We start from the raw sequence: 25,297 nt of genomic DNA, 5'->3' as shown, positions 1-25,297 counted from the left end.
CTTCTCAGTAGCTCTTTTTAAAAGTTTAGTTAACTTCTCTCTGCCGGAGAGTTCAGAATTAAGCAACCGTATTCATGCCTTCACAACAAAACTTCACGTGCATCCAAATGTTCATAGAGGAAAGAAGGCTTGGAAGTTTAGTTCCAAAACCTGCAGAAGCTCTTCTGTGAGATTTCAAGTAATATTTCTTGTCAAACAGTTTGCCCTTTCACAAAAAAGGCAAAAATCAACTGATTTTGTTAGCTCTCCACACTTTGAAATAGAAATAAAGGAAAGTGCCCTTTGCAGGTTGTAGAAAAGGGAGCCACCTGACTTCCAAAGAGTTTCTTCTGTGCACAGGTCAATTTCATACTATTTCCTCTTCTTGGATTCCAATTAAGTACAGAATTCAATTACAGAGTTAAAGCTGTGCACTGTCTATTTTAAAAAACCACAATTTTATTTCACTTCTTTCTCCATTATGCTTAAAGTACCTATTTAAGATTACTATATTTTTAAAGCCTTTAGGAAAAATATTTATCTTTTTTCCCCCAGATTTTTCATTAGTGCCAAATAAACAAAAAATTTTAACCATTACCCTATTTTCCATTTTCAGTCAGTTTCCCTGTTAGCTTACATGCATTATTAAATGAAGCAGCTGGTAAACTTTATTTAAGATGCAGAAGAAAGAATCTCTTTCCTCTTCACATCCTTGTTCGTTTTCTTTCTCTCTACCTTCTTCCTTCCACAACCAGCTCTTTCCCAGTATGAATGTAGAGAACAGTAAGGTACAGACAGGGTAGCACAAACATATTAATAGTAAAATATAGTACTCCTTTTCAGGAGGATGTTCATTATCTCTAAGGCCTCACAAGACACTGACATTCCACATGAGTTTGTGGATTATAGTACTTCCTCAGTTTTTGTTACTCTTGGTGTTTGTGCTATAGACAAAACCTATGATAGAGGCCTTGTCCATTCCCTCGCTTTTTTATTTAAGGAGATAAAACTGCTCATAGTCAATGAAGAAGGCTTTTATTTTTTTTTTAACCACCGGACTTGGTTTTAAGTACATTTGCTGGAGAAGTTTGCATTTAGTTCCTGAACCTGTGCTGATTTAGTCAGCACAGTACCATTTCCAATTTCAACGGGTAGATTGTAAATGGATTAAAGACTATCAGAGGCATAAACTTTCTGCAAGCACCTTTCTTTTAAATAACTGGTGCTTGCTGCAATCTAGTTTTACTGGAAAGCAAACCCTTTGTCTCTGAAGTATTTTAAGGAATTAGGACATCATTTAGCAACACCTAGACAAAAGATGGGTTCCATTATTTATTCACATCCAGCCCACCCAGTAGCTCCCTTCCAAGTAAAACTAGTATAGTGTTTGTCTTTTGACCCTTGGGCCTCAAAATGCATTCATCACACACAGTCTGCCTGTGCTTTACGTCATTTATTAAGGCTTATTTAAATTAAACCAACTGTGTCAGCAGCTCAGTGGTTAAAAATAACCACTGCGTATCTTTCACAGTTTTCTAAGTCAAAGATGCCAAGTAATAGTAAATTAATGGCAGTAGCAGCAGGAAATGAACACTTTCCAGAAACAGAAAAGCTATCACTGAAGCCTTGAAGTGAACGAAATTTTAAGATCTATTGATTCCATTCATTTCTTTCAATTCCAATCCTGCGGTTTTAAAAGTTATTTCTGAAAGTACAGCAACTTTGAAATGAAGCATATTTTTATCTACTTTTTTATACCTTTGACAGTCAGACTAAGCCACACAGGAGCTTCAGCATTATTAATTATTCATTTACACACGTTTTTAAACCCCAACCACATTAACACAATAAACTTTTTGCCATAAACAGAAAATAAGATTAATAACTCTTTAGATACAGTTCTGTATACAGAGGTTCAATAGGCGACAGGTTAGGTAGAATGTTTCCATGTGTTCATACGCTTGATAATATCCAGCAAGTGAAAAAGGTTCTTCGCTTTTGCAGAGTTTTCTCTGCAAAATGCCTGCATGATTTGCGCAGCTAACTTTATACATGTACCTTTGAAAACACAGCGAAATTCAGCTTCCCTTTATCATGAGTAGACTGTTTCTGAAAAAACTCTGAAGAACCAAAAATCTCAGGAAAAATAAATCCTCTCAGAGTTTATACACAAATTTGAAAAGTGCACTTTTTATTTACAATGGTAGAAATAAAAATAACCAAATACAAATTTTCTCTTGAATTCTACTTATAGTATGCATGGGGAGTTTCTTTGCAATGGATTTGGCATGTGGGAACCAAAAAGTAAGCTGGTTGTCAATACAATGGAAAACTGTTGGTTCCTCCTCTGCATCCTAGATAACAGAAATACAAACATACAACAGAAATAACACTAAGCTTTTTGTTTTCCCTGTTTTAATACTTATTTTCATGACAGCAGGATGGGATCCTAGATGACACTATTAATACTGTCAGTAAACCAAACACATTAATTCTAAACACTAGATTATCTAAAAATTCTCATCTATCACTCTTCATTGTGAATTCGAACCTTCATCTGTCTTTTCTCTTTTGTCCAGTCCACGTCACTGCCTTTAATATTCAGTATATTCCTACTCCAGAACAGATTTTTTGGGATGTTATCTCCTGTAACGGCTATATATACTTAACAGTGTCAGCAATGGTATCAGGAAGAAGAACCTTCATATTTTCAAAAGCTATTCAGCCAGGACCATTTTTCTCTCCTTAGTGAAAAAAATTACTCTCTGAAGGGAAAGGGTGTAGCTGAGAAATGGACTGTTGAGGAATGCAGGGAGGAACTGAGGAAACATCCAACACAGGATTTCTGTCATTATGCTATTCCTAAGGTCGTGTAGCAATGGCAATAAAGTACTTTCAAGTGGAACATTTAAGTTCCTCCTGCCTGAATTCTTGGGAAGAGGGATGTCTGAACAGCTATAATTCCTGTTTAAGCAATGACTGAGTAGAAACTGCTGGGGAAAAAAAAACTCCAAACAACCCAAAAAATTTGAATTTTGATTGGTTTTACTTCTCTAATTTTTTAAAAGCTGTTCATGGTAATAATAAAATAACAATACTACCATAATGTTCTACACAAGCACATTACTTAAAGAACCTCATTAATCCTGAAAAGGTGCTAAAGAGCCATTTAACATATACTAAGATTGCAACATGCCCATCCTGTGAAGAGTAGGAGCAACTTCATACTCAGTAGTTACATCTTGTCACACTCTGACATCTAATGCATATTCAAATTATGACCTATTTTCCAGTAGTAAGGCTTGCAAGTTCTACCGATTTCGACTTGTTCATATCAGCTCCTGAACTATGCCATCTGCTGATGTAAGCATTCACTTCAAAAATGCCAAGCATTCAAACTACGGACTGAGTGAGTCTGGTCTAACTGACATGTGACAAAGATACAGTTTTACTGAATACCAAGGGGTTTTGTGTTCCTTTAATAAAAGTCTCTGTAAATCTGATGTCATCAGCAGAAAGAAAAGCATTGAAAAGCGTAAGCCAGATCCCTGTATTTGTTCCTAAAACCCTTAGAGAAAATATTTAATGCCAGTCCCATCTGACCTTTTTGTTCCATTAAATGAAGCCTCCTCAGATAGGAGCTACCACATTTGGAGAACAACTGTTTCCTGAGTTGCTAATACTCCTCTCTCGTTAAAATTTTTGAAGCACTCCCCCAGAGCTCCACCTTTACCCCTTTATTTTCTTCTTCACAGTTTATCTCTGTGCAGTCATACCTACTATCGTCCTTGCAGCTTCTGTCTATGCACAACTGACAGATTTACCACCCTCTACTCCTTCTATTTGGATTAAACTCTCCATTCACCTTTCTCTGCCAGGATGAATTTGGCACAGAAATTTTAAGAGTTGATTATATTTCCTTGAAGTATTGCAGTGTAGTAGCAAGTACCTCAGTCCTCATTTGTCTCTTCAGCATATCCCTTGGCTCCCTCCTAGAGTTTCTACTTTAACCGACTGTTGGAGGTTTTTCTGACCTCCTGTGAACAACACTGCTGTATCACCTTTTTCTGAAATTTTCATACCTAGCTGTAGTGAAATCCTGCAGCTTATTTCTACAATGTACCCTAATACGGAGTTTGGAAAGGTAAACAGTGTCTCTACAGTATCAAGTGCTACATCCAGTCCCTTCCTCCAGTAGAGTGGTCTGATAATTCAGGACAGAGTAGACAGCATGCTATCAACCTGCAAACACCACAGAATTTAGGTCAGGAGGAATTACCCGTACTCAGAGCCTAAAAGGGACTGTCTCGACTGTTGGAAGTAAAGGCAATGATTTTGTGGAACGAAGAAATTCTTCGTCTCTCCCTTTCCACACAGAAAGTCTAACTTTTCTTCATCTGTTTGTGCCTTACCATCACCTTGTAACACCACGTGCTAACTCCTGCTGACATAAATACAATCAGATCTTCCTATATAGTAATAATGTGCCAAAAATGTAGCAAAAATGATGACTGTTTAACCTTCCTTTGTTCATCCATCACACGAAGTAGAATACCTCATTGTCTCTATGCTTCCCAGTGGAATTCAGCAATGTTAATGATGTTAACTGTGTAACTTCAAAATATTTGCCACACAGAATAAGCTGGCAGAGAAAGAAAACACAGTATTGTGGGATGAGCGCTAAAGAGCTCTACTGATCTCTCACGTAGTTTAAATGAAACCCCAGAAGCTATGTCAGGATCAGTTTGGCAGAAAAGTTTTGAGAACTCATTATATCTGGCCAACGTCTTTGCCATACAAAGTAGTTCGACTTGGAGATTGTAACCAACGTGCATGCCTTCAGTATGCTGTTTCTGGCATGATTATGAAAAGAATGTCTAAAACATACTAATCACTTCAAGATGAACAGTAAAACATAAGCTGTTATATGCCAACAGAGGCCTATTTCTGACATATAAGGAAAAGTACAATCAAGTATTTCTCCTTAGTATCATTTGAATGCTTTAAGCAGCGTAAGCACAGAAAAACAGGAAAGCAAATACTTGAAATTAAGAGAAATGAAGGGATTTATTGTTGCCTAAAACTAATCTAAGTATTTTAAATAAAATAGATGCCTTTGCTAAGATAATGCTGTGAGGATTTCCACAGAAGTGAATTTGAGCTAATAGCTTCAGTTGTAGATTCAGGTCAACCATACCACTGTGTGAATGAAAACTGAAGGAAAAATCCAAAAAGATGTTTCACCAAGTTTTAATTTCTAAGAATTAAAAATGTTGGAACGTCTTGATTTTTTCTAAATTTTTCAACTCAAGTTCATAGAGGACTCTTACCAAGAACTCTTATGAAGGAGACCTGAAATAGAAATCCAGCCAAACAACTGACTTTGTTAGCTTTGTGCAATTTTAAACCACTGAGCTATGATGCAGTGTAGGGGAAAGCAGCACTAAGAATAATGCCACAATACATGGGGCCGCAGAGAAGACTGAAAGAGAAGGAATAGCGAAATAAAAATGAGAAAAGGAGGACGTTACCTAGCCTCTTTTGAAGCACTAAAAGAGTAACTTTCCTGAAGTCTTTTACACCACCATGAGCAACAGAAGCTGCCTGAATCAGGATGTTTTTCACAGAATCACAGAATGGTTGAGGTTCGAAAGGAAGCTCTGGAGGCCATCTGGTCCAACCACCCTGCTCCAGCAGGGACACCTAGAGCAGGTTGCAAGGATCATGTCCAGACAGCTTCTGAATATCTCCAAGGGTGGAGACTCCGCAACCCCTCTGCGTAACTTGTGCCAGTGCTGAGCCACCCTCACAGTAAGAAAATGTTTCCTGATGTTGAGGAGGATTTTCCTGTGTTTGCACCCATTGCCTCTTGTCCTGTCACTGGGCACCACTTAGAAAAAGCTTGGCCCTGTCCTCTTTGCACTCTCCCTTCAGGTATTTGTATATACTGATGAGATCCCCCTTGAGCCTTCCCTTCTCCAGGCTGAAGAGTCCCAGCTCACTCAGCCTCTCCTCAGAGGAGAGATGCTCCAGTCCCTTCATCAGCTTCATGGCCCTTTGCTGGACTCTCCCCAGTAGCTCCATCTCTCTCTTGTTCTGGGGAGCCCAGCACTCAACTTATCACTCCCAAGTGTGGCCTCACCAGTGCTGAGGAGAGGAGAAGAATCACCACCCTTGACTTACTGGCAATACTTTTTCTTCCACAGGCCAGGATACCATTAGCTTTCTTTGCTGCAGGGGCACGTTGCTGGCTCATGTTCAACTTGGTGTCCACCAGGACCCCCAGGTCCTTTTCTGTAATGTTGCTTTCAAGATCATCAGCACTCAGCAATACTGGCGCCTGGGGCTGTTCTTCCCCAGATGCAGGACTTCACACTTTTGTTGAAGTTCATAAGGACCCTCTTAGCCCATTTCTCCAGCCTGTCAAGGTCTTTCTGGGTGGCAGCATAACCCTCTGGCGTTACCAGCCACTCCTCACTGTTTGGTGTTGTCTGCAAACTTGCTGAGGGCATGCTCTGCTCCATCATCCAACTCATTAATGAAGATGCTAAACAGGTCTGGACCCAGTATTGACCCCTGGGGTACAGTGCCAGCCACTGGCCTCCAGCTAGGCTTTGTGCTGCTGATCACCCACCCTCTAGGCCCAGGCATTCAGCCAGCTTTCTACCCACCTCACCGTCTGCTCATCCTGCTTGTACATCAACTTCTTATGGGAGACAGTGTCACAGCCCTTCTGAATTACCCAACAAAAATTCTTGCTAACACACACATACACACAAACAAATCCTGCTACTGTACGCTTTTTGCGATTTTGTAAATAGGGAATTTAAGGTAGAAAGTTCTCCAGCACTAGAGGGAAACACCTATACCAAAATTTAGAGCAGATCATTCTAGTCAGCTTTATCACTTTGCTAAGAAGGATCTTAACTCTGTCACAGAGATCTGCTTATGCATGCAATGCCTGTGGTATCCCGGCTGTGCTGTCTCACATGGATTTTGGAAGCTGTAAGATATGGACACACAGAGACAGAACAGTATGTAGACACTTCATGAAATCAGAAAACAAAGCCAAACAAAAAATACGTCACCCAAAATTATCTGAACCTCTGCTTCTCCCCAGATTTATTGGGGATTGATTGATCACAATGGATTTTGCTTTCTTTGTTAATTTATTTCATTATACAGATCATAATCAGAACGGAAAGGACTGTGTTGGTTTACAGCATCTGATTTCAGTCCAAATACTAACCTTCCTCTGCACTCTTAACAGATGTAACACTGGGCGGGGAGGGGCCGTGCTTTGCTCGGGTCTGGCCTGCCCTTCCGTTGTTGGGCCCGAGCCGGCCTAGCAGCAGCGCAGTGCCACCGCCAGGCGGGGAGCACAGACCCCACGAGGAAGGCTGTATGAATCGACCCCCGAGAGCCCGATTCGAGCGCTGCCGAGGAAGGGCAGGCCCGCGCCTTGGCCGCCTCCCCTCACTTGGGACACCGGGTGGGGATACTTTCCTGGGATCTGAGTGATACCTATTAGGTAGATTATAAGCAATCTTGGAATAGAAGCAGAATAGTCCCCACTGGCAGGGTGGTGTAATTTTCACCCCCTTAGTAAGTGCCTTATTCCAATACACCTCACTTTGTACCTTGGACTCCAAACCTTATTCCTTCAAGGGGCAGATAGCGGCAGAGGGCCTGACCGCGACACAAAATGGCACAATGAACAGGGTCCAAGGGTAAGAGGGTAGAGGTTTATTTGGGTAAGCATGGGAGTCTGCCCCCGCCCTGGTTTCACAGTGCTTGGGTCCGAGACCACTGGTCTGACTGGGACCAGGAGAAAAGCCACACAGACCTGGCACAGGGGAAAGTTACAGATGGAAAGGGTAAAGGCATCATCTGTAAGACATTGGATGCATACTATCAGACCAACTGTAATGAAAAGAAGCGATGGGAAGACAAAAAGAGAGAACTGCTTGCTCAAATTGCAAGGTTACAAGAGAAGGTGCAAAGGCAAAAGATGCAGGTGATGATGCAAGGTCTAACTTTACAGAAAAGAGAGACAATGAAAAGAGATTAGAAGATAGTAGTACAGATGGTCAGGGCTAACTTGGAGGAACAGGGCAGCACTGTGGATGCCCCTAAAGTGTGGGCCCTAATACGAGATCCTGAGCACTGGGATGGGGACATCTGGAACGACCCCAGTGAGGAGCCAGGTGACTGGCCAGATGATGGTGATGATACCATGAAAGGACTCTTCCTTCCCCATTATCAAACATGAGATAAGTGGGGGGACAGACAGGAGACCTGCCCGGCACATAGCTGAGACCACTGCCTTCCCCTGCCTTGATCTGGCCAAGTTACAGTAGTTTGGTACACAGCCTGATGAGTCTGCAATCAAGTGGGTCAAACGAGTTCAGGAGATGGGAGGTGATCGAATAGTTTTCGATCAAGAGGAAGCTCAGGAGGGAGGCTGGGAAACTGGCATCTTTCTCAGTGCAGGTCCGGGAGCACTATGATAATCCCTGACCACCCCAGCCACCTATTGAGGGTGTCCCTAAACCAGAGTGAGAACGACCGTGTATTTGCACTCACTCTGCTCAGGAATTGGCTAACGGATGAGTGCAGTTGGCTGTTGAACAGTTTGTTGATCAAAGGGGATGCAGTAACAATGGAGAAGCTTCAGACTCACCATTGTATATGATCCCAAACCTCAATAAAAGAGGACCGCTCACACAAAGGTTGGGAGCCAGCCTTAAATTAATCTTAATTTGTACTGTCCATGCAATGCAAAATGGGCAAAACAGTTGGGGATGGTTCATAAACCGTCTAACACAGAAGGCTAGAACGATAGGGTGCAATGAAAATGTCACCTGACCAAAACCCCCAAAAGAGGCCAGAACCCACAAAAAAGGTCCTATGGGACCTCGGGTTAAATCCTTAAGTGGGATGAGAGACAAGAAGGACCTCAGAACCAGCCTGTGGAGTTTTAGACCTAGGTTTGTCACTAGAATTAATGCAGAAGAAACGCACTAGCAGTTTTAGGGGCCATGGGCCAAGCTGCCTTCGAAGCCAGCTGGCGTGACAAGGATGCAGACCTTGCATCCCCACCACCAACGCCCACCACCAACCTGTTTTATAAAGATGCCAGAGAGGGTCTAGACACCATTCAGCATGCCACCGCCCCACTGGCGGAAAACTAGTAGTGCCCATACCCTGTCTGGTGTCCCGGGTATGGCAGCTTAAACTTTTTGAGCAGGACACCAAGGGGCATCCACATGTCATTATCGGCCTCAGCCCTAATAGATTCCCTATAAGGTGTTTGATTGACACTGGAGCCCAAATTTCTTGTTTTACTTCTGCCTTAATGGCAGCCCTGGGTATCTCTCCCCACGCATGTGTTCACCTTCAAGGAATGGGCAGCCAGCCTCTCTGTGTGCTCACTGTCTGGGTGGTGTTGCATCTTCCTGATGAAGAGACATTGCGGAGTTAAAGTTGCTTTTGTTCATGACCTAAAACAAGCACTACAGCTGCACAAGCCTGATTGGGAAAGCCACTTGTGGACAGCCCTGGCCAAAATATACTTCCACTGGGGCACACACGGTCAGCCAATTGGCAAGCCTTTTCCACCTGGACTGCCCTGCCAAACCTGTCAACTCCCCCGGGAATGCCTTGAGACCTGCAGATGGGGCAAGCAGTTTCTTTTAACCCCCCCACCAAGGGGCTTAAACATGACCTCCTTTTCAGCATGCATAATAACATCTGGAACATTGAGACTGATGACAGCAAGACCCTAAAAATTTGCCACAAGTGGATCCAGGGGTAACTGCCCGTCCTTTCCCCACCAAGACTGTTTTCTTTTCTGTTCTGCAGGAATGTCATGGATCAATTCATGACTCAGAACAGCATAATTTGGTTCACTTGTATGGCACACAGTCCTTATGTTTCACTGAGGCCCCATTGCCAGCACGGTGGGAATACTGGGTGGTGTTAATTGACTTACTGGAGGGAGTGGAGAGGTTTGCCCCTAGTGACTGGGTCGGTACGGGTTCGTGTAGGTGTTTTGAATTTTTGGTGCAGCTGTTCCCTGTGCAGCACCACACCTGTAAGACAAAGGTAGCAAGTGACACTACCCCCAGTGGCAGGCTAGACCAGGCTCTGTTCTGGAAGGGTAGGGTTGCTGCTGGTAGCATTTGGCCAACCAGTTGCGTTTTGAGTGGTGTTGCAGGTACCTGAACCATGCCAATATGAAGTGGCTTGGTCTCTTTTTACTGATGGCCATTACAGCAGCCCCACAGAGAGATGCTTTCACTCAGGAAGGTCTTAAAAATAATGTAGTCTTGCAAATGGTAATGGATTTTGCATGAGGTGTGGGCATTAATGATCGTCCATTTTCTGCCTGTATTGCCACTCCGACATCAGCTGAGAGCTCGCCTTTACACCTTTATGGCTCCGGCATCAACACAGCAGAATTAATAGCAAACGTTTCCAAAACAGCAGTTCCCCTCAATACCACTGAAGGTGTCCAGGTATGTTGTATACCTCAGGCTTCAGGTTCCAGGCACTTAAGCCTAAACAACAGTGAAAGCTGCCTGGAAGGGGCAGGTGGCTTGACCACCAACACCACCACACATACATGGAACTGGGATTGGACCACCCCAAGCAGTGGATTTAATTTAACCCATTTTAATGCATCAAAGCGTAACGTCTCTGTTTCCTATACAATGCAAGATTGTGATATGACAGACCCAGGTGAAACATGCAACGGTACTCTGTGAGACATTGATTGGTTCAATTTAGAAGCAGTAAAACAGCGACTCCCATGTTCATTTCAAATTCCTTTGTTTCAAATACAAGGTATTTCCTGGTACATCCACTTAGGAGGAAAACAAAATCTAACTAAGTGGGCCCATGCAGTGAATTACTCTAAGGCCCAAGAGTTTAAACTCATTGACCCACCTCAAGAGAAGTGGGCCCTCTGGTCTCATACTATACATTAAGCTTTATTCATGTGGGAAAAGAATGCTTCCATGGTGGTATGGACGCCCCATGGCATGGTATGGCTTTGTAGTGATGAATATGCCTATCCCAACTTTAATTGGTGGAAAATGAAACCTGACAAAATGCCTATCAGCCAGCTGCCTGCACTCTAGGTACCATTCTATTTTGCCCTAAGAAATGAATAACCCACATGTTGCACCCCTTAACTGGGCATAACTATCAGGTAGAGTGAGAAACACTTATTTGGGAAGAAATGAGTGTGCATCAATGGCTGAAATCTATCATGGGATGGGTGGCTGACTAGTTTATTCCAGAGAGCAACATTAAAACTAACATTATCATTGGAGATACCCTCATTCAACTGGGATGTCTGGCCAGCAGCGCCAGAACATCCTTCATGTTGGTCAACACACAATTGCAAGCCACTACTAAGATGATACTACAAAATAGACTGGTGCTGGATGCCCCCTTGCTCAAACAAGGTGGAGTGTGTGCAGTCATCAACGCAACAACAGACTGTTGTACCTCAGACTCTGAACCTAATTTCTTCAAGGGGTAGATAGCGGAGTAGGGTCTGACCGCGGCACCTACTTGGTTTTCATTGTTTCTCGGGAAGGTTCTAAGACAACACAGCCTGCAAACTGACTATGTGCACCAGCCTGTAACAGAAAAGTAGTACATTCTCCTTTGGGAGTTCTAGTATCCTGTGTTATTGCATTCTTTATGCAGTTTGTTCTATAATTTAGCCAAGCAGCTACAGCAGAACAGATACCTGTCTTTTAGGATAGGTGGATTGCAGTAACAACAGAAAGGAGAAGCAGCAAGACTCTTAACATCATGGAAAGAGATATTGGATAAGGCAAGAACGCTGTCCCATTTCTCAAATATTTTATGAATCTAAACATAGAAGACTGCAGTCCTTCCTTACTCATGCATTTTTCTAGCCCTGTACAAATAATCCAAACAGAGCATCCAGAAGGTTCACCATGTGCTTTATCTAAATGATGGGATTAAAAAAAAAGGTCTATATAACAACTCCCAACCACTTCAGGAAGGAAACAACTCAGTAGCAAGACATAGTGAATTTTTCAGTAAAACGAATGAAGGATATATTAGTTAAGGTCTACAGCAACATATCCCAGTTCCTGATTGGTGCTCTATGGCAGTATCTGATGCCTGTGCTCAGCAGACGTTCTGACCTTTTCATTCTCTGTATTTATGGCTCCTTCATTGGCATTCATTTTCTCCAGTCACTTGAGTATTGTTCTATATGTACACTAGCTAAAACCTGGAAGCAGCAAAGCATATCCAAATTTTATCAAAAGTAAGACACAGAACACACTGAAGGAAAACAGTAATTTTGTTTTAAGTGGATGCAAAAGGTTTCAAGATGCGCATCAGCAACACAACAGTCATGCACAATTTAAATCAGAAGGCTTACCTTGACATGCTCCAGTGCGAATATTAGGGATGAAGCCACGACGGCATGGCTGAGGCTGAGCAGGGCACATTTCACAGGGGTGACCCCATGCGCGTCCAATGGTTGCACAACACAGAGTTTTTGTGCAAACAATTCCAGTTAGCTGGCCCTGACACATTTGGTTGTTAACTTGTGTGAAACATGGGCCTGTTCTGTAATCTGGAAAAAAGGAAAGATCACTGTATTATACAAGACAGTGTACTAGTAACTATAGAAGGAATCAATTTTTAATCCAGTAGACACCTATATTAAGAAAATTCCAAGAGGACCTGGATATTTAAGTTAGGTTACTTAATGCTTACAGAAGTAGCATGACACCTTCTACTAAGGTAATGATTTTCACAAGGTTATCTTATCTTCCAATTTATTTCCTTCTCATAGATGCAAGTAATGAAAGGCAGCTGGACCCAAAACTGATCTGTGCATTGACAATGTATCCAGTAAAATCCATAATAAGTGACAGAGTTTTACAAACAAACAAACAAGCAAACAATCAAAAGAGCGTATCAGGCCAAGCAAACAAGGACTGGGAACTGGTTTTCTTGTTCCTAAATTACTTCATGACAATGCATGGGAGGGAACTACAGACCACAGCAGCCACGCATTTGTTTACTCCACATTGATCAAGGTCCATGCCAGCGACTGTCACAGAATCAACATTCCTGCTGGAATGCTTAGTGCAAAACAGTGCTACCTACAGAGGACCAATTGGTAAACCACCAGTTATTTTCAGAGGAATAACATGAGATAATACAACCTATTCAAGCTATATTGAATACACTGAACATAGCATACAAATGATAGGAAAATACACTCCTTGTCAAATTCCTGTAAATAGTTAACTCATTAAGGTTCAACCTGTAAAAAGAGAAAGATGTTTTGACCTTACAAGGCAACACAGACTGGGAACAACAATTAACTGAAATTCTCTAGGAACAAATGAGAAACAGATGGTTTCTCTAAGCCAGATTTCATATCCTTATGGAAACTTTAAGACGAGGAAAAGAAAGAAAATGCAAAGCTTCCACTCAGACTTAGTCACATGAAAGAACGCGTAACAGTGGGGTTATGGCAGCTCTCGCTGCTATCCTGTCCTATCTTCCTTTTTTTCCTACTGGAAACAGACTTCAGTACTGATATGTGGGTCACATACTGTCTTCCGCACACTTTCATTAGTGTGCAATTGGTCTCACAACCAAGCTACAAATGGGACATTTGATGCCTTCTGGAATTTGATACTTTCACCCTAAAGAGTAAAAATAAAGAGCTTTGACAAGTTCGGAAAGGGAGAAAATGGTCTTTCCAGTAAGACCTTGTATTAAGTTTTCTTTGCACTAAGACACAAGGCTCTTAAAGTAAAAGCTAGCTCAAACAGAAATAAATATTCTGCTCCTATCTTTGATAAGGTTCATTCAGGTATAAGTCTGGGAAAGACTTTTGCACACAGTTATTTATACACATTGGCAGTTAATTTCACATGGGCTGTTCACTTTAAACAAAGTTAAGCAAGCACATAACTATCCACATCAAAAATGCCTAACAATAAAAGGAGATTAAAACATACTTGGTAAGGACTGTGAATTTTAATCTTTCTTGATTTTCATTAGAAAATAATCTTCAGAATCATACCTTTGAGCTTCCTCTGTGTCCATCAAGCCACAAAGATAGTACTTTCAGGAAAATACGTACATTGTAAAAAGAAAATTCTGTCCATTAGAAAAAGGTTTCAGTGATCTTTCATCCAACATACTGGAAGACAAGCAGCTTTACAATGGTTTCAGTTTAATTACGTCCAAGGTCCTTACTAAGTCGGAGAGAACTGAATTTTTAACATAAAATACATGATGACTGATAGCAGAAGACAGTGATCTCATCAAGCTATAGCCTCACATGAGAATGACAAATATTTGAAACACAGTCTCCAACCATCAAAGATGTAATTTCCAGTAACTCACTGTAATCTTGTCTGTATTTTAGTTAAGGGGTAAGGGTAAGGAAAAGACTCCACTACAGATTATGACTATGTACTTCTTTTATGTAAAGTTTACTCAAGTGCACAAAGATTGAGGGGAATATGTGATAGACTGCATTTAACCTGCAAATCACCAGCAATGGTCAGCCTGCTATCAGAACAAAACCAGAACTGCTCAGAATTTAACAGCTGAAAGAAATGGAATTAAATCCTGACTCCAGTGAAAACAAATGGGAATTTGACTATTGAATTCAACGACAATACTATTTCATTCTTGGAAAACAGTATTGTGCTCTTTAGCAAACAGTTGTATTATAATTTATTGCCTAATATTATCTGTAAAAGCATTCTCTATGTCACACAGCAAAAGTAATGAGCTTCATGTGCATGGAAAAAGCTTTTGCTACAGCTCAATGAGCAGACTCCCATTCTAATGTCAACTAAGTTATATACACCAATAATACAATAGTAATACAAATGATTAAAAAGAGTCCACTCATTTAATTTTCTCATTAAGGACTGAAGTAAAAATAACAGGCAGATTCTGGGGAAGTCTGTGGTCTACTCTATGTATTGAGAGCTGATTGACTGTAACCCGCACATTGCAGAATTTTTGCCCAAGCGATGATTGCAGTGACATCAATAAAGACTGAGTCTTTCCTGAAGATTAAGATTTATTCTAGACTCCTCATGAACGAGATTGTCAAAAAACTTACGCTGAAAAAGACAAAAGGATGTGTGGGGGTAAACCTGAAAAGCCACTAGCAACACTGAGGCTCTCATTATAGAATATAATAACTATCAGAAGAAAGTAAGATTTCCAGTAGTACAAGGGAGCATGATCTCTGGATCCACACAGATCTGCATGGGAATACCGAATCCTGTCCTACTTCTGAAGTTGTATGCTGCATCAGCCCAGGCAGGCATGGATCTATTCCTGGAGGGCTACTCAACGTGCAATTCCTCTGCAGAACTTAAGCATGATGGCTGGTCATGCATTCCTTACTACATGCACTCATATGGAGTCCAGTTCTTCATGGGGAAATGCCCCCTATAATGAAATGAAATAATGACTTATTATGCATCTGTAAAATTTCCAAAGCTTGCATTCACCAGGACTGATAATCTTGACATCCCTGCTCACTTTGGAACTCCTGTTCAGAAAATAAGTAGTTCTACTGGACAGTATTGCCTTTTTATAGCGGCTGTTCTCCGAGGTACACATTTTTATAGGTCCAATCTTTGGATAACATGAAGCAATTACAGTAGAAATACAAATTATGTATTTTCTGCTTAATGGTTGGTGATCCATAGGAATATTCTGGTCAGAGATCTTCCACGTTAAGAAGTTTGGAATTCAATCAGACAAGATTAAATTTGGAACTTAAACTTGAGGTGTGAATTGTATATGAGTTCCATTACCTTCTCATATGATGTACGATGGTTATGTGTATACTCTGTCAACCCTAGGAATGAAAAGTTCAGTTTGAAGGGTGTATTTGAAAGAAAGATTAGAGATTATAACCAGACTACAAAGAGTGTTTATGCAAGAGAATATGAAAGAGTTATACACAAGAAGGAGTGATATCAATACACCCATTGCTTAATATATCCTATTGAGTAAGAAACATATGCTCTGGAAACCCATATATATGTGCCTACCTGTGTCTTAATAAACAGAGAATGCATAAATCATAATGTTCAGGTTCTATAACCAAGCAACTTCCATCAGTGTAAGTCTGCAGGAGGGCACCTAAAAATCTGACTACTATAACTTAAACAGTAGAAGAACAAACAAAACTATTAGTAAATTTCCAGGTAGATTTACAAGTAAAAATAAATTTAACCTAAGATGATGAGATCCTGAATGATACTTCAGAATAATGACATACAAGCAACAGATCCCGAGCTCCTAAGAGAATGTGCAGCTTATATAACCTTGGGCTATCAAAGCAGAAATCTATCAGCACATCATCTCCAGATAGCAACAGTAAAGTAACCTGATACCTGCACCCGGCAAGAGTGCTTCTTTGCACAGCTATGGCAACTGCATTTCAAATGGGTTGCTGCAAAACTGCAAAAATTATGGAAAAAGTCAGAAAAATAATTTAAGATTTCAGAAACATGCTTTATAGTAATATTAATATTTTAAAATAGTATTATAATTAAAAATATTATCCATAACAAATTTATCCATTTTAAAAATCTTTATCCAGGTAGGCACGTTCAGGCTAATAGAAAAGTACTGCTATTTACATAAAGGTCTCTAGTCACATAGTATATTTTCACTTACGGGAAGTAAACATACTAAAATTAGATGCCATTCTGAAGATATTTTGTAGTTTCAAATGAAGCTGTGGATTTGATTCAGAAATTACCAGGTGATATTCTATGGTCTGTTGCATACAGTCAGTCAGACTATATTATCAGAATGGTTCATCTGACATTAAAAACCCTAAGTTTATGAATCAATCATGTTTTTCATATTGGTTTTCTTGCCTTATTCTTAGGTGTTTCTTCATTTGTTCCTTTCCCAGCATTGCTGCCGGAATAATTTTGCCAGAAAGAACATATGTTAGAACATACGTTAAAATATGCTGCTTAGAATGGGTAACTGCTTTTGGTGAAAGAAAGTGATTTTCAGCACATACGTGTTACGCACTTTTTTTTCACCTCAGAAAATTATATTCAATATGCACCATGGCTTGAAGAATGACAACCTTTATCGACAATCCACATTGTTAATATAATTAAATTTAAAAAGAAGTACTTTTTTCTAGGTATCAACATAAAAAAACCTTGGAAATAGCGTACTGGACTTCTAAATTTAACCATACTATAGCATTCTGCATTCACAGATGGCAATATCCAACTATCATGGCTCTTGGGAACTTTTTCATTAATTCCTTTTCAAAAAATTGTAAGTCTATTCTAATTCTACCTGTAATTTAAAAAAGGCTATTTGACAGGAAGCCTGCCACAAGGATTAGGAATGTAAGAATTCTGTTGTTGGGTATGGGCCAATATCCATCTATTTTCTTTTTCTTCCTGTACCTCTGACCAAAACCAGATGATTCAGATGAAGGTGTAAAAAGCCTGCTGTTACTAGACATGGGATAATCTCTCTGCCACATTAAGTTTCCTCCTGGGGTTAACAAGCACTAGCTCAAAATCTGAAACACAATGTTTAACATCCCAACTACCGTTTGTTGTCATTCAGGACAAAACATTAAAATATTTTGGTACATATGTAAGGATCCAGTTTCTATCTGAATTTTGTCACAGTCATAGCCTCCACAGTTTCATACTGTGTCAATGAACTACTCCTGCCTATGAAAATTTTACCTCTTCTCAGGTAACTAAAAAGAGGAAAAAAGAGACATAAAAAAAAAATAAAAGGCACATAGAAATGTCAGAATGTCTATTGCATGTGATCTGGAAGAACATAAAAACCTGAAGTTTCTTTCATGGGAAAGCACAGACTGAAAATTTACCTGAGGCCTCCCAATAGCAGAATCATAGAATCATTAAGGTTGGAAAAGACCTGTAAGATCATCAAGTCCAGCCATCAACCAACACCACCTTTCCCACTAAATCATGTCCCACAATGCCACGTCCACACGTTCCTTGAACACCTCCAGCAATGGCGACTCCACCACAGAATCACAGAATCACTACGGTTGGAAAAGACCTGTAAGATGAAGTCCAACCATCAACTAACACCACCATGCCCATTAAAACATGTCCCACAATGCCTCATCCACATGTTCCTTGAACACCTCCAGTAATGGTGACGCCACCACTTCCCTGGGCAGCTTATTCCAGTGTCTCACCACGCTCTCAGTAAAGAAATTTTTCCTAATATCCAGCCTGAACCTGCCCTGGCACAACTTGAGGCCATTTCCTCTTGTCCTGTCACTCATCACTTGGGAGAAGAGACCAACACCCACCTCTCTGCAACCGCTGTTCAGGTAATTGTAGAAAGCGATAAGGTCTCCCCTCAGCCTCCTCTTCTCCAGACTGAACAACTCCAGCTCCCTCAGCCGCTCCTCATAAGACTTGTGCTCTAGACCCTTCACCAGCTTCGTCGCCCTTCTCTGGACACGCTCCAGCACCTCAATGTCCTTCTTGTAGTGAGGGGCCCAACACTGAACACAGTATTTGACGTGCAGCCCCACCAGCACTGAGTACAGGGGCACGATCACCTCCCTACTCCTGCTGGCCACACTATTTCTGACACAGGCCAGGATGGCGTTGGCCTTCTTGGCCACCTGGGCACACTGCTGGCTCATATTCAGCCGGCTGTCAATCAACACCCCCAGGTCCTTTTCTGCGGGGCAGCTTTCCAGCCACTCGTCCCCAAGCCTGTAGCGTTGCATGGAGTTTTGCAACCGAAGTGCAGGAGCCGGCACTTGGCCTTGTTGAACCTCATACAATTGGCCTCAGCCCATCCATCCAGCCTGTCCAGATCCCTCTGCAGAGCCTTCCGACCCTCCAGCAGATCAACACTCCCACCCAACTTGGTGTCGTCTGCAAATTTGTTGAGAGTGCACTCAATCCCCTCATCCAGATCACCGATAAAGTTATTAAACAAGACCGGCCCCAAAACTGAGACCTGGGGAACACCACTTGTGACCGGCCACCAACTGGATTTCGCTCCATTCACCACAACTCTCTGGGCTCGGCCATCCAGCCAGTTTTTCACCCAGCAAAGAGTACACATCTCTAAGCCACAAGCTGCCAGCTTCTCCAGGAGAGTATTGTGGGAGACAGTGCCGAAGCTTTGCTAAAGTAGACAACATCGACAGCCTTTCCCTCATCCACTGGGTGGGTTACCTGGTCATAGAAGGAGATCAGGTTGGTCAAGCAGGACCTGCCTTTCATGAACCCGTGCTGGCTGGGACTGATCCCTTGGGTGTCCTCAACATGCCCTGTGAGTGCCCTCAGAACGAACCTCTCCATAATCTTCCCCGGCACCGAGGTCAGGCTGACAGGTCTGTAGATCCCCAGATCCTCCTTCTGGCCCTTCTTGTAGATGGGAGTCACGTTGGCAAGCCTCCAGTCATCTGGGACCTCCCCTGTAAACCAGGACTGTTGATAAATGATGGAAAGTGGCTTGGCAAGCTCCTCTGCCAGCTCCCTCAGCACCCTTGGGTGGATGCCATCAGGCCCCATAGACTTGTGAGTGTCCAGGTGGCATAGCAGGTCGTTAACTGCTTCCTCCTGGATCACGGGGAGTTTATTTTGCTCTCCAGCCTTGTCTTCCAGCTCAGGGAGCTGAGTACCCTGAGGATACCTGGTCTGGCTATTAAAGACTGAGGCAAAGAAGGCATTAAGTACCTCAGCCTTTTCCTCATCCTTGGTGACAATGTTCCCTCCTGCATCCAATAAAGGATGGAGATTCTCCTTGGCTCTCTATCTGTTGTTAATATATTTGTAAAAACATTGTTTGTTATCCCTTACGACCAAAATATTGTTTCTGTGTAAAGTGCAACTGTACTATTCGTGGTGCAGTGGCAGCCTCCTGCACCTACATAAAGCCTATGTAAAAGCTCTGGAAGGGTAAAAGGACATAGACTGCAGTGCTGGAGCTGTATTTCATGTCTGTACGTGCTAGAAAGATTACCAGGCAGGAACTGTGAAGTCTCTTCCATCATTTTTATTGAAACAAAACTCCATAGAACTGTAACTAAATATGAAACAATGTAACTGGAAGTAAATATTTTTGACTGTAGGCTATTTGGAATACTGATAATTCTATTACTAAAAATAAAATACTGAAAACATCAGGCATGTTGATTCATATGAATCACATGAGGAGTGAGTAAACGAGGAGCAGGTCTGAGATATGCCCTCCCACACCCATCAATTAAAGAACAAATCCCAAAACTTGATAAATCCGTTTCACTTCCTTGCAAAGCAAATTTGCCTTTCATGAGGACTTTTTACAGAACCTCTCTCCCATAAGTATGACTTGGCAAATATTAATGAAGGAACGAGAAAAGAAGTCATTTCAACTTCTACCACCCAACTTGCAGGCTCAGGTATAGTAAACAGCTTATTAGTAATGATACCTCAAAAATCCATTTCATACATAAGCATTATTAGATAAAAAAACCCAACGCATGGGACCTGAATGCTGGAAAGGAGTACCTACTGTTAGGGTTACCAGGTACTTTCTTCTCTTCCAAAAGAAAAATCAGCACAGTGGGTGGGTGAAAGTCCAAGACACCGGACTCCGTGTCAGGGAACCTTCAGAGTGGAGAGACTGACTTTATATTAACAGAGATCTGAAGTTAAATCCACCTTGCTAGAAGATGCTCTGACAGGAAACATGCTGAGAAGCAACTGTCTTTATTACACCTCTGAGACCATGCTCTGGCAATTTTCCCCATAATTTCCACTAACATTCAGAGGTCTCCGGAAACCTGAAACGTATTTTTGCTGCTTGTTACAGCACCTGCTCCTTGATTACTGATGAGATTTTTCAGAGAAACTGTACCTGAATTTTCCCCTTTGCAATGTGAAACCTAAATGTTTCGATAATTAGAAGTATAATTGAGCTCCATCTTCCCGCAATGGGAAATCTCACAGTTTAAGACTTCTGACGTAATATCAGCAGGATTGGGAGAGCAAGGCATACCCCATTCTCCCACTGATTCTGCATATATGACAACGTTGCCCAGACCTCGTGCTTCCAAAAAATGGGAGATGAGGGCTTTCCTTGATTCACCTTTCATCTGAGTATGAAAGGGTTGGGAATGCTCACAGTTGTACTTGAGTTCAGGCCACAAATCTGAAATGTGTGCAGATGCAAGTATTATTCTCCTTGTTCAACTCCAACATCTGCAGATCCTAAGTCACAGTATGCAAAGAGATATTTAAACATTACAAAGGTACACGTTTGTTTTATTAAAGATTATCTACAATTGTTTCTCCTTCAATATTTTAACCATCCTAAAATGGAAAATTGGTCTTTTTGCAGTAATGCTTAGCTGCCAACACTGAGGGTTCACCGTAAGGCAGGTTTCAAAGGTAACAATAAGTTAGACGAATTGTACTCATTCGGGCTTGATAATAAATAGAAAGCGTTTTTTTCAAAGGTGACATCCAACAAGTTACAGAAAAAAGATTGTTGGCTGAAAATGAGAGCTAGTCTCTTGGAAAATGAAAGAGACTTGCCAAAGCTATTAATTTCTCTTGCAAAAAATAGTCTATGGGCACAACAGCTATTTAGACTAAGACGTTCACATAAAGCAAAGCCTGAGCCTCCTTCCCAACTTCTTTTTTTAAAGCAAACTCGGGTGTCAAGTCCTTCATTCATTATTTAATACAATTAAGTTGAAGATTAACATAAGCCATGAACACCAAAGTCCTTTAAACGTTTTAAATTGTGGCTAACTCAAAGTTGAAACTCATCCCCAGAAGGTTCATTAGTCATTGGCTGAAGACAATGAGTTTTACAAAATTTATTTTGGTATGGAATAGTGAAGAAGAGCAGTTTAGTTGAAAAAGGTTTTGAACATTTATGTTAAATATATCACGAAGGCCTGAACGTTTTTATACAGCTGACAGCTTTCATTTTCAGCCTGAATTTTACTTCTTGAATTTTACTTCTGTTCTACTGGTCACATTCTGACCAGCTCCTGTGATGAAATCCTTTCCATCACACAAACTCTTCCAATTGATTGCACAACTTAAAGATACGCATGGCAATTAAAAAGGGAGTGGAGGGCAGCTCTAAATGAAAGAAGAAAAAAAAGCATGTTTAATGCAGCAGTCTTTGTGAGCTTTGTAGCTTTTAGCAAAATTCCAGTTTCCACCAGTACTGCTGCCATGTCCATCCTAAGCACATTCTCATTTTCCTCTGGCTGGAACAGCGAAAGCAGCTCCTCTCCAAAACAACATGCCAGGGTTTGCACGCCCATTTTAATAGAATTGATCTTATGTCAGGTTTAAGCAGATAAAGTATTACTAGAGTGCTATCTGCAGATCTTACAACTCTTTTTCTTTAATTAAAAATAATTCATTCTTACACATCTAAGCACATGGGAAAGGATGGCAAAGTACCCGTTAATCAACAATATTTCTGCAATAAAATGCAATTTTCGGCAAACATTCTGATCTTTGAAGAAAATGCTTCTAATATTTTAAAACACAAAGCATTTTGAAAAATATACCCACACAAAAAGCAGAGAAAGACAGAAACACGGAAATAGTTTGCTTTTGTCATTTATGGAATTTAGTTGCTTGCAGAAGCAAAGTATTTCCATACACTTACAAACTTCTTGGAAGAAACTGTTGCCATGTGCAAGTGCAGTACCATAGACTGACTGCTACAATTTCAAGTGTAGAATAAAAGCTGGCTAATAAATATACCAGAATTTTGGGCCCAGCAAGGTCTCCAATTCTGGTTTGTCTGGAGCTTCTTGTAAATGTATATACTTCCTTGTACTTCCACAAGCCCTGCTACTATATATATATAGAAAGGTTGCATCGTAGTTTGGATATTGGACTCTAAGGAAATACCTATATGAGCAAATACTTAACACCCAAGCTGAGACACAATGAAATACTGATCACCAGTTATTAGAAGAAGTTACAGGCTGAATTACCCCTGTGCAAAGTGTACACAGAGATGAGAAATCACAAGAATAATTATTGGCAAGATTCAGCAGTTCATACCTACTGTCCTAATATTAGCTTCTTATGCCTTCGCTGAGATGTCTACAAAATTCAAAGCAGCGAAGTAACTCTGTGTATCATGCTGCCCACTGCTCTCTCCTCTTATGTTTCTCCTTGGAGTTAGAGGAATTCCCAGCGTACTGGCATTCTGGCCCACAACTAGGCTCCTTCAGAACTACAGCACAATCAATAATACCCATCCCCAAAGCCCCAAGCCCCAAACCTCAAAACTTTAATGGGAAGGAAGCCAGAGATTTTCCTTTCCACCATACAGTCATGGCTAAGACCTAAGTCAACCCAATACCAGAAGACCAGAGTCCAGGACAAGGCTATTGAAATCCTCACTGGGAGAGCATGCTGTACTACCAACAAAGCTTCGGTGGACAGGGGAGATTTTCTGTCACAGCCTGATGGCTGGATGTTTGCTTTTCAATGACAGAAAGGATTCTCTTGACCTCTGCTGAAACTCCATACCCTGCACAAAACCTGGTATTCAGGTTTCATTGACAAGACAAGATTTGCCCATATGATGAAAAGAAAAAAGGTAATACGCATTAAAACTGGGGACTCTGGAAAGCCGGACAAACGCATATTATATTCTTTAATTCCTTCACATCCCAACAAATCAATACCTTGCTGTATGCCTGCAAAGAAAATAGGCTACTTTTCTGGACCATAATATGAAAACTTCAATTCCGTCTTCCACCGGTTTTTGGTTCCCCGCCCCAGGAAATCACTGCTATTCAGTTCAACCTCAAAGGAAGAGAATCCTTTGTCAGCAAAGAGGAAATGGAAAGATTCAGGTCTGCAGACGTGATAAACTTCGAAGAGTATTGAAGAACCATGGAAAGAGCACCGTGTAGACTCCCCCACCCCACCCTCACCCCCCTGCTTGGGAGGTCAGTGCCATTGCTCATGCCAGAAACAATCCCCCTGATGAAAGTGAGGCATTTTATACTGGTTAAGACTACCCACATGGAGAAGCATCTGCAGAACAGGCCCACAGCGAATACTTAAGTATTCTCAGAAACTCTGGTCTCACCACGCTATGTTGGAACATATTTCAGTTAGCCGAGTGCGAAAGAGCAGTCAGGACAATTTAAAGGTGCAAATATACAGTTTTCTATAGCTGCAAGACTTCAAAGCAGCTAAGTGTAACTTACACTTTCGTGGTGGGGGGAGAAGTGGTCTAATTTTTTTTCAGCCCTCTGGCAATCTGTGTACTACTTTGTGAGGTCAAAAATAAGAAGGAAGACATAAAAGGAGATGGCGTTTACGTGTTAGCCCCCCGCTGGCCACAACCCAGAGTCAGAACAAAGTTAGGCGCCCTAGCACACGATTGAGCCTCTGCTGAAGTTAGGCAAAAGTGAATGATTGCAGGCGTGGAGTCTCTCCCATTAACTGTGTTGCTCTCAGTAGCCCTTTTAGGAAGGCCTTCAGAATGCATCCATACGCACAAGAAGAGGAGGGAAAATATTTCATAACCAATTCCTGGCTAAATTAAGAAAACCATGCAAAAAGCCTCAGCAGATCAGAAACCCTATTAAAACCAGACAGGTACCTGAATGCAGTGTTGTCAATTGTTCATGTAAGCACAAAAACCAACTGTTTCACACCTTGCTCTCAGAAAAAAAATCGCATTTACCTTGCAAGAAACACTTCCCCAGACGACTGTCTCAACTACCCTGGTACTGTGAGTTGATGATAAACTACAAACCCAGCCAGTTACTATTTACTGGAGTTCTCTCTGTGGAGAGGCAGAAGCATAGTTTCCTCTCTTCAGAGCTTTGGGTTTTGTTCAGCAAAACACAAGAGCTTTAGAGATTCACCTCTTTGGCTTATACAATATTTTCAGTGGGACACTATAAAGCTGGGTATCTTTTAACAATCAAAATACAGGACAGAACTTAATTCAGAGGGTTCCTCTCTTCTCTCAATAAAGAAACAACTTACGGCTGTTTCTCATCTACCAAGCTATTCCTCTGAGGTGCAATAAACCAGCTTACTTTTGCCACTCCAGTATTTTGCAAGCCTGGACGCAACGTGCTCTTGAGTGGCTTCAGCAAACTCTATCCCTGATAGTACCTGGATGACTCTTTTCCATGTAATTTTATTAGACTAACTACAGCTTTTAAAACATTGCATAACCAATGCTTATGCAGACAGATATGGTTGAAAACGCTAAAGCA

At 41.3% G+C, this 25,297-nt stretch overlaps 1 protein-coding gene across 2 annotated transcripts in view; it reads right to left on the bottom strand.

Moving 5' to 3' along the window:
- FBN2 (fibrillin 2) overlaps window positions 1-25,297 on the bottom strand; it is a 181,319-nt gene that overhangs the window by 132,637 nt on the left and 23,385 nt on the right. For both annotated transcript variants that reach the window (XM_059834298.1, XM_059834300.1), the window contains exon 6: window positions 12,413-12,610. In XM_059834298.1, coding sequence (XP_059690281.1) covers window positions 12,413-12,610 — 198 coding nt within the window. The remainder of the gene's footprint in view (window positions 1-12,412; window positions 12,611-25,297) is intronic.

The sequence above is a fragment of the Gavia stellata genome, chromosome Z (genome assembly GCF_030936135.1).
Source record: "Gavia stellata isolate bGavSte3 chromosome Z, bGavSte3.hap2, whole genome shotgun sequence".
Taxonomy (NCBI): Eukaryota; Metazoa; Chordata; class Aves; order Gaviiformes; family Gaviidae; genus Gavia; species Gavia stellata.
This window is presented reverse-complemented; position numbering and strand designations above follow the sequence as displayed.